The following is an 11327-nucleotide window of genomic DNA, read 5'->3' as shown; positions in this document are numbered from 1 at the left end:
AATGCTGTAGCTTTGTCAGGTTCGTCTTGTATCTCGTAGTAGAACACAGAGAAATTAAGAGCAAGACCAAGTCTGATCGGGTGAGTTGGCTTTAACTTCTCTGCTGCTGTTTGAGCATCTTTATAGGCTTGCTCTGATTTTTTGATATGTTCTGAAATAATTAGTATGAGTTAGAAGAATTGATTATCACTGGTTAGTTTTCAACATACCCGTTACGTTGGGTGTGCGTATCTCGGACAGATAGCGGTAGTAGTCAGCCTTCATTTTCAAGTAGAACACTTTGTTCTCAATAACCGCAACTTCGTCAGTTTCTTGGTCACCAACAATGAGGCACGTCTCTAGTAGGCTCTGTAGAGAAGGAAAATGCAAGTATGTCAGTATTACGGTACACAGGTAGGACTCCCACTCTTAATTGCATACCACATGTTACAGGTAGATACCAAGACAACACCTCCCACGCTATATATGGCTAGAGTGATCATGGAATGGAATTTCCACACAGTAAAATCACTTACCACGACCTCATCGCAAATGTCTTCAAGTTCTTTCTCAATCTTCTGTCTGTACTCTTTGATCAGGTCCGTCTTCTCCGTGCTGTTTTCTTCCTTCCTTTCAATGGCAGACAACACCCTCCAAGCGGTTCTCTTTGCCCCCACTACGTTCTTGTAGGCTACAGACAGCAGGTTACGCTCCTCAGTGTTGAACTCACGCTTTTTCTCAGCTAGCTCTTTCATAAACTGTAAAGGAAGATAATGAATTACACGTGCAAAGTTGGCATAGGTAATCGAGTGTATGACAACACGAGTAGTTTAAAGCTTCGCAGCCAATTAGCACTAACACTAATAGCATCCGTCAAGAATGTCTCTACATTCTTTAGCGCTATAGCTAGGATTGAACTATTCCTGTTACCAGACAAATACTTGGGGCATGGCCATCCAATTTTCTAGTCTACCGACCTCCGACACACATAAAGGTAGATCTTAGCTAGCCCAGTGAATGGGGGATACTAACTAAAAATGTCTCATACAGTCTGAACAAGTTTTCTAGTAGCTAGCTAGCTAGACATTACATACCTTAGCCATATCTTCATATCTCTCAGCTTGTTCAGCCAGCTTAGCTTTTTCTGCGAGTACATCTGCCATTGTCTTGTGTGTTTAACTCAACGAATGAATGGAATTCAGGAGAGTGTAGGTTCGCGGGGCTAGAAGATCTCTGAGATGTGATCTAGATCGAGGAAGGATGTAGCTGTAGTGCAGTGGGGCGTGTGGAATGTGTACCAAAGTATGAGGGGGGCGTGTACACATTTTGTTCTCAGGCCGATTTATTTCTAATAGAACTTGACACACCCTTCTATTAGAAAAAAATTGGTCTGTGAAGGAGCTACGTTGTAGTTTTACTACAATAAAAATAATAATTATTGATTATTATTACAGGCTTATCACAAGAGAAGCTCCTTGATGAATTGAAGCGACGCAAGAAAGTAGAAATTGATCCTCATACAGGAAAGATATTCGCCTACGTCTACACATCCAAGGATGCAAGATTCGATACGGTAGAAAAAGCTTTCGACTTGTTTCAGTGGCCCGATTCCGCAAGCAATGAAGAATCATCTCAGGATTCCAAGTCAGCTATTGTAAAGATGTTCTTCCATGCCTTCATGCATGAGAATGCTTTGAATCCGTTGGTTTTCCCGAGCTTGAGGCAGTTTGAAGTGGAGACCGTGGCGATGGTGGCAAACATGCTGAATGGTGATGGAAACTGTGTGGGCACGGTCACTAGCGGTGGCACAGAGAGTCTACTGATGGCTATCAAGACTTATAGAGACAGAGCTAGGAGTCTTTTCCCAAGCATAAAGCATCCAGAAATAGTAGGTCACAGTATTAAACAAACTGTGTGCATGCATATTGCATCAATGCACTTCATTAATTCTTTCTTTATAGGTGGCTCCTCTAACTGTCCATCCAGCATTTGAAAAAGCAGCAGGGTACTTTGATGTCAAAATTGTTCATGTACCTCTCAACCCAAACCTCACAGTGAACATGACTGAATACAAGAAGGTATACAAGTAATTTTGTAATTATACTGGCATGCATGCATAATTATACTTGCATTACTTCATATTATGCAGGCAATAACTCCCAACACAATTCTCCTGGTAGCCTCGGCAACAGAGTATTGCTATGGGATGGTAGATCCAGTGGAGGAAGTATCACAGATTGCAATGGACAAGGGACTTCCAGTTCATGTAGACTCCTGCATTGGTGGATTCATGTTACCATGGTGAGAGCTGCTGAACAAAGATATACTATTTGAGCGTACAATGCATGTAATATATAACTGTAGGGTGGAGAAGCTTGGCTATAAGGTACCCGTGTTTGACTTCAGACTACCAGCTGTTATGTCAATGTCTGCTGATGTACACAAGTATGGACTGGGAGCAAAGGTATATGGCTCAATGTACTATAGATTTGCATCCACGTATGTTTTAGATAGTATTTCTAATCCACTATAATTATGCAGAACACATAATGTAGTGTACATTATAGCCTCTACTTTCCAGCAAACCCTTCCATATAGATGTACTTGTAGGGAGCAAGTGTAATTGTGTATTGTGTACCAGTGATGTATTTACTTCCATACACGTACATGTAGGGAACAAGTGTAATTGTGTACCATTTACTTCCATACACGTACATAGGGAGCAAGTGTAATTGTGTATCGGAGTGCCAGCATTCGCAAGTACCAGATATTTGCTTACCCCGAGTGGCCTGGAGGACTGTTTGCCTCTCCCAGTATGGCAGGAACAAGGCCAGGTGTGTGCATGGGTGAAGATTTTAAACACGATAGCTATAACTATTATAAGTGTCAGCGGCTATGTAGTAGTATTGAATGTGCTTTACAACTAAATCACATTGCTGTACAGGTGGCAACATAGCTTCTTCATGGGCTGTCCTGCAGTGTATGGGGCAAGATGGGTACACGGAAGTTGCTAAGAGGCTCATGGAGATTGCTACTCACATGAAAGAAGGGATTCAATCTATTGAAGTGAGAGTAGACCGACCCCTTCATATTATTTCAGTGTGTGATTTGCATGTGCAGGGACTGTATGTGTGCGGCACTCCACATATGACTATTTTCTCCTTTGCTTCTTCCGACAAAAAGTTGGGTGTGTTTGCTCTTGCTGACCTCATGGAAACAAAAGGTATATTACATTTACTTGTAATAATTATTGTTTATCATGTGTAAATAATATGTCTCTCTCTCTCTCCTCTAGGTTGGAAAATTGAGCGACAACTAGAGACCCTGCATTGCACAGTTCTCCCCTCGCACACTCTCGAGTCTGCTAATGACTTTTTGAAGGATCTCAAAGAAGCTTGCCTCACTGTCAAGGTGATTTGTGACACTCTTATAATTATGTACTGTGGTCTCTTTATATTATACGTCTTTGCCTTCTTTATGCATCCAGGCTGATCCATCTCTGGCAAAGAAAGGCTCTGCTGGCGTGTACGGCATGGTGGGCGTCATCCCAGACAAAGCTATTGTAAAAGATTTCCTCATTGAGTTCTTCAACGAAGTCTACTCATAGCCTTAAGACGATGTATATACTGCCCTGTTAGAGTGCCTAGTATAATATTGTTTGCTGGTCAGAATAATTATAATAGTGAAGACTCTATAGACATTTTATACATGCTATATTGTAAGTACTAGTGTGTTTGTTGATTTTAATGGACACTAAATTTTAGAAATTGTATTGTGGGTATAAATATGCATATATACATTTAATATAATTATACATTTTAATTATGTGCAGAATTGTTCTAAATATTAGTTTCTGATACTGTACTTGCTCCATTAGTTTGTTCTTGTTTCTTGTTGGCCGCAGAAATAAGTTTCACAGTTGAGTTTTGTGTTGGCATTTCAAAATTTCTTTCAGTTTCGTCATTTGGAGTTTCAGGATCTAAATCCTTCAGGTCAACAATAGTTTGTGTGCGTGCTCTCACTTCCTTCATTGAATATCTACGTTCGTAAGGCGTGTCCTCCTCCTCTGTTCGAACACAATTTGCTTTTTGAGCACAATTTGATTGTGTACATAAATTGTAGGTATGATAAAGTAACCAGCACGTCAACACAGCCACGCCCACTGCCAGAGGTACGTAATAGAATGGAGTAAGAACAAGGACCATCTTTGTGATTTCGGTAAATCTTTCACTGCATAGTTCATCACCCATTGTTGTACCAACTTCTGTTTCTTCGAACACTTGATATTGGTCCTCCAAATAAGGTGTATTTCGGAGCATAAGCATAACAAGAATATCACAGGCTAGAAGTAAGTCCAATACATTGACAAACAGCTGCTTATATGGTTGACAGTAGCTGCCGACAGCAATTATCACCATCAAAGTTAGTACCACAGCATAGTCATTGTTGGGCAGGACAATAGCGAACAAGACAAGAACAATTCGTTTTCCCAACTCAATTCCTGACCACCACTTGTAACTGTCTTTATATGCACACGTTAAGGGCTCTTCTAGAAATCTAATCCATCTCGGACGTTTGATCTGACTCAAGGACATCAATATACAGATGGGGACCAGAGCAACACAACAGATCAGAACTAGTATGGCCAAGATAGCAATTGGTATGTGAGTTCCATTGAAGCATTTCATGTTTCCATTGACTTGCCACCTAGGTAGTGGATTTTCGTTGTCTTGTGCTGATATGATGGGACAGTTGAGGATGGAGATGGACGTGTGCAAGAGTGGAGTGTATAAGAGAAGCACGAGCCACCAGACACCGTGCCAAGAGCAAGGACGACAAACTCGGGACCTATGAGAAAGAGAATTAAAAACACAGTCAGTACAGAAACCTGTGAACCACAGCACATAACAATTACAGTCCAACAGTGTACACACACACAGTGTACCAATTAAATACGTGTTTGTAAAAAATTCAGAGCCTTAATTGCACCGTACTTACAGCCATTGGAGCTCTAGGGTTTAGAAATGAACATCTCACTCACTAGTACATGAACACACACCATAGCTCTGACTCACCTTATTATAATGACAACAATGCTAACAACCAGAGCCAGCAGAGGTGGTAGATAGCGAAGGGCATAATTACCGACTGCATTATTTTCAGACGAGAGACAGAAATCGTAGGGAAAGTAGAGACCCAGGGCACTCGCAACAAAGATAATGTACGGACGAACAAGTTCAAAGGTGATGGGAAAGTACTCGGTGAAGTGTGGGAGCAGCTGCAGGTAACAGAGGACAGGGTAGAACCACAGTGGAATGGGCTTCATGAGGATGAGTAGTAATATTATAATGGCCATGTCGACAATAACCAGAGCGAGGATGAGAAGGCCAAATAGTGAATCACAGGACACACATCGACTGAGGAGGACGCTGAGACCAGTCCCCTCAGGGCACTCACCACACAGCACACCTGTACATACAAGGATCCATGGTTACTATGCAGTCATGTACACGTTAGTGTTAGTACTGTCCTCGGGTTAGTTTGTTGAGAAATGTCTTTATACTGACAAAATACCTGGTGATATAGTTAAAATAATAACACACCAGTTCTGTTGCAGCTGCACTGGCTGTCTGGTTCATCAGGATCCAAGACAAAGGTGCACTCCCTCTGACCTGAGTTGCTCCCCAGTCTACACTGACAGTAGCCGGCTGGACAGGGGAGGGCCAGGAGGGTGTTGGCAGACGTGTCTCGAGCCTGACGAGTGTCAATACTCCCCCACAAGTGGGTCTATGGGAGGAAATAGCCAATGGAAATAGTCTATCATTTAATTGGGAGCTTTTTCAGGCATAAATTGTTGATGGTGTAGAAGCAGTCTAACTTATGGGTACAGATTACATGCATGTGTGAAAATTATAATACATTCACAATTTGAGCTAGCACTCACGTTTAGAGTGATCAGTCTTCCTTCACAGGTGACAATCTCAGGCCTTTCTACGTCACAAACACATCGAGAGAGTCCCGACATGTCCATCAGTATCAAACCTGTATGTACGAGACGACAATAGTGACATACACTCAGAAGAAAAAACGTACATTTTATAACAGTCTAGGGGCTTGAAAACCATGACAACTTCACACACCACGTTACCTGGTGGACATCGTCTGGTGGAGACGGTGAAGGAATCCTTCACCACTGAGCGTCTGTTTGGTTTGAATAGATTCAGAGCACGGACGTCCCTCATCACTCGACCCTCTGTCAGACCTTGGGGGAGAGTGTAGGAGATGCGGGCGGTTCTGTTCACCTGGTCTAGGCTCACAGACGAGGGACTGAACTGAAACCTTGAGTCCTGCAAATAGAGGGGAATTAGAGATCACTGAAGTCAAGAAAACCACACAATTCCTATCACAACTGCACTGAAAAGTCTTCGTAGTACTTGAGTATGCTGTCTAGGTACAATGCAAGCTACATATATGTACACTTCATGATACAGGGCCTGCCCGTTATCGTGCATGAGTAAGCAAGCTAATAGTCTAGTGGGATGGGGGGGAATAGATTGATTACATGTACAATAGAGGTACATGTACCTCATTTGAGTTATCTGATATACTTGCACCAACATAAGTGACCGTGTTTAATTCATCAAAACCAGCCAAAGGAAAGTTAAATACTTCACCAGGAAACGCTTCCGCCTGAGAAACAAACCATTCTGCATAAAAAACAGCAAAAATAGCATTTCTCTTTCCACTTGCCTCCCTCCTCATGATGTTCAGGCTGGTTACAGGAGTCTGCACAGCCCATTGCGATTCAGTCGAGTAGTTGTGGAAATAGTTGACATTGTCACTGTATTAAAAAGAATAAAAGTGGGTCAGTATTGCACACTTATGCCTATAGGCCCATGTTCCCATGGTTTCTTATTTTATGACAGCTACATTTCTTATTGGAATTGTTAGAGGCAGTACTAAAGTTACTACAAACGCACGTGAGATTGATGAAGTTCCAGTGAAAGACCCCCTCCCTGTTGAAGTATGGAGGACTGGAAGAGCTCCAGGAGCAGAGGTCCATATTATTGATGTACACAGCAGCTGCCACGGACGCTTGGTTGCCAGTGAACTCCACAGACAACTACACACACACACATACAATACTATTACAGAATTGTAAAGCCTTTATACAGCTATGTTGTGTATAGTAACAAGATAGCTGTAAGTGTAGAGTAGGTTAGTGACTGACATTCCTCAGGTGCCAGAGGTTAGGAGAGAGCCTGCCCTGCTCAAAGAGGAACACACAAAGAGGGTTCCCCCTGAGCTTGGAGAAGAGTCGTGGTACGTGAGGGGCCTCCACATGTAGAGCTGCACCAGTGCTGGACACACACAGGAGGAGCAATAACAAGACAATACACTTGTGAAACACAATTATTAGTAACAAGTACAATGCATGTTATACACAGTCAGGGTTGCAATTATGTCAATGAACTTTAATTTGTGTGAGTACTCCTTTGTTGATTCTTAGTAGACATTTCCCAAGATATTGTTGTAGGCTATTTCATTACTTACATTCCAGAATTGTTGACAAAGGAGAGAGTAGCTCCAGCGCTAAGTTGCACCTGTCCCTGTGAGGTGATGTACATGGCACCGTGGTCCTGCACGCTACTCTCACTATTACTGTTGTCCTTGAATAGGAGGGAGCCGTACACACTCACACGCGAACTAATCACCTGCATCAGTGTAAGAGCGAGACAGTCAATAACAATAAAAGCAGTTTTAGTAGGCATAAAGAAAAGAGTTGCAATTAGTGAAAGCAATGGACAAAACATTGATAATTAATGTACAACCTTTTCACCTCAATTGAAAAAAAATTTTAAAGGAAAACCAAAGTTGAAATACTTAGACTAATTGACCTCATGTGTGTAGGATACGAATCAGAGGAGGTTTGATATGCGTGCACGAATCACTACAAGTGCTAGTGCATTTGGCCTGGACGTTATCACGTGACCGCAATGACATCAATGCACTGAACTTGTAGTGATTCATGCACGCATGGTCAGAACTCCTCTGTAGTGTATGCATTGTGTAAACTGTTACAGTAGTGGTTGACTTATACTATGCAAATAATATTATTAGGTTTGCATTTTTTAAGTGAGGTTGCAAACTCACGCTGAGGCTGGCTCCTCTGTTGTTGAGGAACTTGTTGTCACCGTGGAAGTTGATGGGATAGAAGGCGATACTGACCACACCAGCCTCGCCCACTTTGTTACTCTCAAACGTACTACAGGGGACCAGGGGGGGGGCAGTATGGGGTGAAGCTTTCAAGGTGAGAACATAGAGCCTAAAGACCCTCCATATACGATACTTAGATTCAAAAATAAAGTTGTAGTATATTATCACACATGTTCTTACCAGTCAATGAAATCTAGTGGTTTAGTGTTGAAGGCTAGGATACGGAAGGCCCCACCGAAAGCTCCTCCCACTTCTTGTGCAATGTTGCCGAAAAATAAGCACCTCTCAAATCGAACAAACACACCAATCTGAGCATCTCCTTGTACTGTAGAGGGGTCAATATCTGCACAAGAAGGGTCCAGTAAATGACATCATAAGAGACTAACACACCAACAACTAAAGTAAGCAGTATTAAAGTAAGACTAATTATGCCGGTAGTACAAATTCAATTGTTTGGGGGTTGAAATGTACATAGTAGGAACTACCCCCTGATCTTGATTCACAGACAGCTAGTTGCCCTCACCTATGGGGAGGAAATAGACTCCGCCGCCGTAGTTAGCCTCGTTGTTGAGGAACTGAGAGTCAACGAGGATGACCCTGTTATCAAAGTCTCGCTCCCCTTCTCGCAGGAAGCTCATGTGTAGACCACCCCCTGTTGATGGACTACTGTTTTTGCGAAACCTGTGTGTAGGCGAGAATGCCAATGCAAGGATTCTACCCATGTATCCATGAGCTAGCTTGAACAATTCTAAGTATATACATGTGAATTCCACAACGATATCATTCACAACAGTATTAGACTACATTTAACAGAGAGAATGACTCAGTAGGTACAGATTAATAGTGAAAAGTATCAGTCTGTAATGTGTGTGTGACTAGGAGGTGTAATAACTAGGGACAGAATAGGTGTGGCTTAGTGGTTAGGGTGGTGGCTTTGTAGATTAGATGATAGATTAGGCGTGGGTTTGATTCCCTCTTTGGGGACTTTTCTTATACAAATCAGTAGTAATTTCCCTAAATTTTGAATACATCATACTCCTTCTCAGGTATATAATCAAGTTGGGGCAGACGACCCAACTTGCCCTTGTTAGGTAGATTAGGTACTGTTTCTTTTTTTGTAGAAGTGGCCTTATTCAAATCTAATTGTGGTTTTGCAGCTGTTGCAAGTTGCACCGCAATCCGCTGTAGTCTAAAGTATTTCAGAGCAAAGAGATAACTCACTCAGTCTGGTTGATGACCACGGAGTGTTGAGACTTCCCGTCCAGTCCAACGTACATCCCTCCACCGAACGCAAGAGCTCCATTCTCCTGAAACACGCACCCAAACACAACCACATCCGCTGCTTCTTCATCGTTCACTATCACAGCTAGGCCACCCCCTCTGCTCGTAAACAGGTTACCCATAACCACTCCACCGACAGCTTGAAACTTCTCTCCTCTCGAAGGATTTGGACCTCCACCGCCCATGTTGCTGTTAGTGCCATTACTGTCAATTGGGGCCAGGGGGTCAGACGATTCGGCCGCATCATTGGTTGCTATTGAGCCCACCCCCACAGAGTTGTTACGAAACGTGCAGTTGTAAATATATAGCTGAAGGGGAGGACCGGGGGTAGTAGGGTTGATAGCTGCAGAAATAAAATGTATGTAGCACATTGAAATTGTATCAAAGTTGTATGGCCTTATTTAGGGCCTGAAAATCACTATAAAATTATCAATGCCATTGATACTATAACACAGAGCTTCGGAAGCTGTACATAGAGCTACTTTGTCCTAGTATAAGCAACTCTCTATCATTCACCCAATGGCTACCATGCACACACACCAATGGCTACCATGCACACACACCGACTGAGAGTCCAGCTGAGTCTCCCCTGTACTCTAACAGATTGCCTGAGGTGAAGGGGCCGTTGTGGAGCAGCTGGCTCTCACTCACTAGCACAGTGGGACAGTTGTACAGGTCCAGAGCACCCTCACTGAAGTACCTGCATGCATGAGGGTGGGTGTATGAATATTGGTAATGTGTTGTTATGAGATACCATGTGACCCACTTATAGTTCCAATATAGAAATTCCTGTGATCAATGACAATTTTAATTTCAGAGCAAACAAAGAGATATGGTGCTACTCACTAGTGTAACTTACTGAAATACACTGTTTTCTATGACGACTGTATTGACATCCTCCACCCCGATCCTGCCAGTATTTCCAATCACCTCTAGTCCAGTGATACCAACCAGGTCACTGTTACTGAACCTCAGGGCATACGGCACACCCCCTCCTCCTCCTCCCATAGCCCCTCCTCCCCCTCCCATAGCCCCTCCTCCCTGGTCAATGAACACCACTCGGGCATGCTGAGAAAAAAACGATTATTATAAGTTACTATGCCATTATGATGATTGTTATTAGTTTGAAACTAAGAGTGTGCAGACATGGAAATGAAAGAACGCTTGCCCAAATTGGGATCACAACTACTCATGGGATTAAGCCTAGGGTTCATGTGGTTAAAGTAAAAATTGTTGATCTTGTTAACAGCCAAAACTTCTACCATAGAGCTTCCTCGTTAATCAGTACAATCAGCCCTGGAGGATAAATTAACTACACTGATAGACGCACAAACCTGTTGTGAGCTGCCTCCAGTAAACACAACGTTCTGTCTAATCAATCGATTCGGATCATCAAACACAGTGTATGCTTCACCAGCAGCCTTAGGCAGTACGGTCACCTCAATACACCCAGAGGGCGTGTGGAAGGTGTCTTTAATTGAAAGGCTTTGAATCACATCTTCCAACTCTGTGCATGTATGGCCACTCAAGTTTTCATTTAACTGGCTACAATTGTCTCCATTCACTGGGTCCACTGTTATGTTTGTGTCGCAGGAGATACAGCTCAACCTGTTGTATGTGGTGTTTGCTAGGCAACTGGTTAGGAGGGGGAATCTTGGGCTTGGGCTTGGAGGCTGGGTCTTCACCCTCAGGGTGCATAGCGATAGGGCTAGCAATAGTGCAAGCATCTGCGCTCTGTATACTACCATTGTTTATATAATAGCTAGCTGAGCTGATGTATTGGCTGTAAAACTTGTTGCTAGCTAGCTAGCATGCTTGCTTTATGGTAAAGATGCACCACACCCATTTCA

General features: G+C 42.8%; 3 protein-coding genes across 3 annotated transcripts in view; 1 reads left to right on the top strand and 2 right to left on the bottom strand.

Moving 5' to 3' along the window:
- Positions 1-1267, bottom strand: part of LOC135331800 (14-3-3-like protein 1) — a 1920-nt gene extending 653 nt beyond the window's left edge. Inside the window, exons 1-4 of the mRNA XM_064527054.1 lie at positions 1074-1267; positions 516-737; positions 210-348; positions 1-151 (exon numbers count right to left, since the gene is read on the bottom strand). The exon at positions 1-151 is cut by the window's left edge and continues 10 nt beyond it. Coding sequence (XP_064383124.1) covers positions 1-151; positions 210-348; positions 516-737; positions 1074-1142 — 581 coding nt within the window. The 5' untranslated portion in view covers positions 1143-1267. The remainder of the gene's footprint in view (positions 152-209; positions 349-515; positions 738-1073) is intronic.
- Positions 1-3804, top strand: part of LOC135331779 (sphingosine-1-phosphate lyase-like) — a 4827-nt gene extending 1023 nt beyond the window's left edge. Inside the window, exons 2-10 of the mRNA XM_064527028.1 lie at positions 1434-1867; positions 1941-2057; positions 2129-2280; positions 2344-2443; positions 2699-2813; positions 2924-3045; positions 3100-3202; positions 3275-3390; positions 3467-3804. Of these exons, the coding sequence (XP_064383098.1) occupies positions 1434-1867; positions 1941-2057; positions 2129-2280; positions 2344-2443; positions 2699-2813; positions 2924-3045; positions 3100-3202; positions 3275-3390; positions 3467-3586 (1379 nt within the window). The 3' untranslated portion in view covers positions 3587-3804. The remainder of the gene's footprint in view (positions 1-1433; positions 1868-1940; positions 2058-2128; positions 2281-2343; positions 2444-2698; positions 2814-2923; positions 3046-3099; positions 3203-3274; positions 3391-3466) is intronic.
- Positions 3713-11309, bottom strand: LOC135331764 (uncharacterized). Its single transcript, XM_064527007.1, has 17 exons — positions 10812-11309; positions 10337-10545; positions 10041-10177; positions 9418-9820; positions 8720-8877; positions 8377-8539; positions 8134-8245; positions 7534-7694; positions 7211-7340; positions 6960-7102; positions 6730-6820; positions 6565-6669; positions 6128-6326; positions 5924-6021; positions 5583-5766; positions 5055-5448; positions 3713-4827 (listed from the first exon to the last, which is right to left on the bottom strand). The coding sequence occupies exons 1-17, from the start codon at positions 11223-11225 to the stop codon at positions 3819-3821; spliced, it is 4110 nt and encodes a 1369-aa protein (XP_064383077.1). The 5' UTR covers positions 11226-11309; the 3' UTR covers positions 3713-3818.
- Positions 11310-11327: the final 18 nt, after the last annotated feature.

This window comes from Halichondria panicea, chromosome 2 (genome assembly GCF_963675165.1).
Source record: "Halichondria panicea chromosome 2, odHalPani1.1, whole genome shotgun sequence".
Taxonomy (NCBI): Eukaryota; Metazoa; Porifera; class Demospongiae; order Suberitida; family Halichondriidae; genus Halichondria; species Halichondria panicea.
The sequence above is the reverse complement of the archived record's forward strand: the minus strand, read 5'-3'. Positions and strand labels throughout refer to the sequence as shown.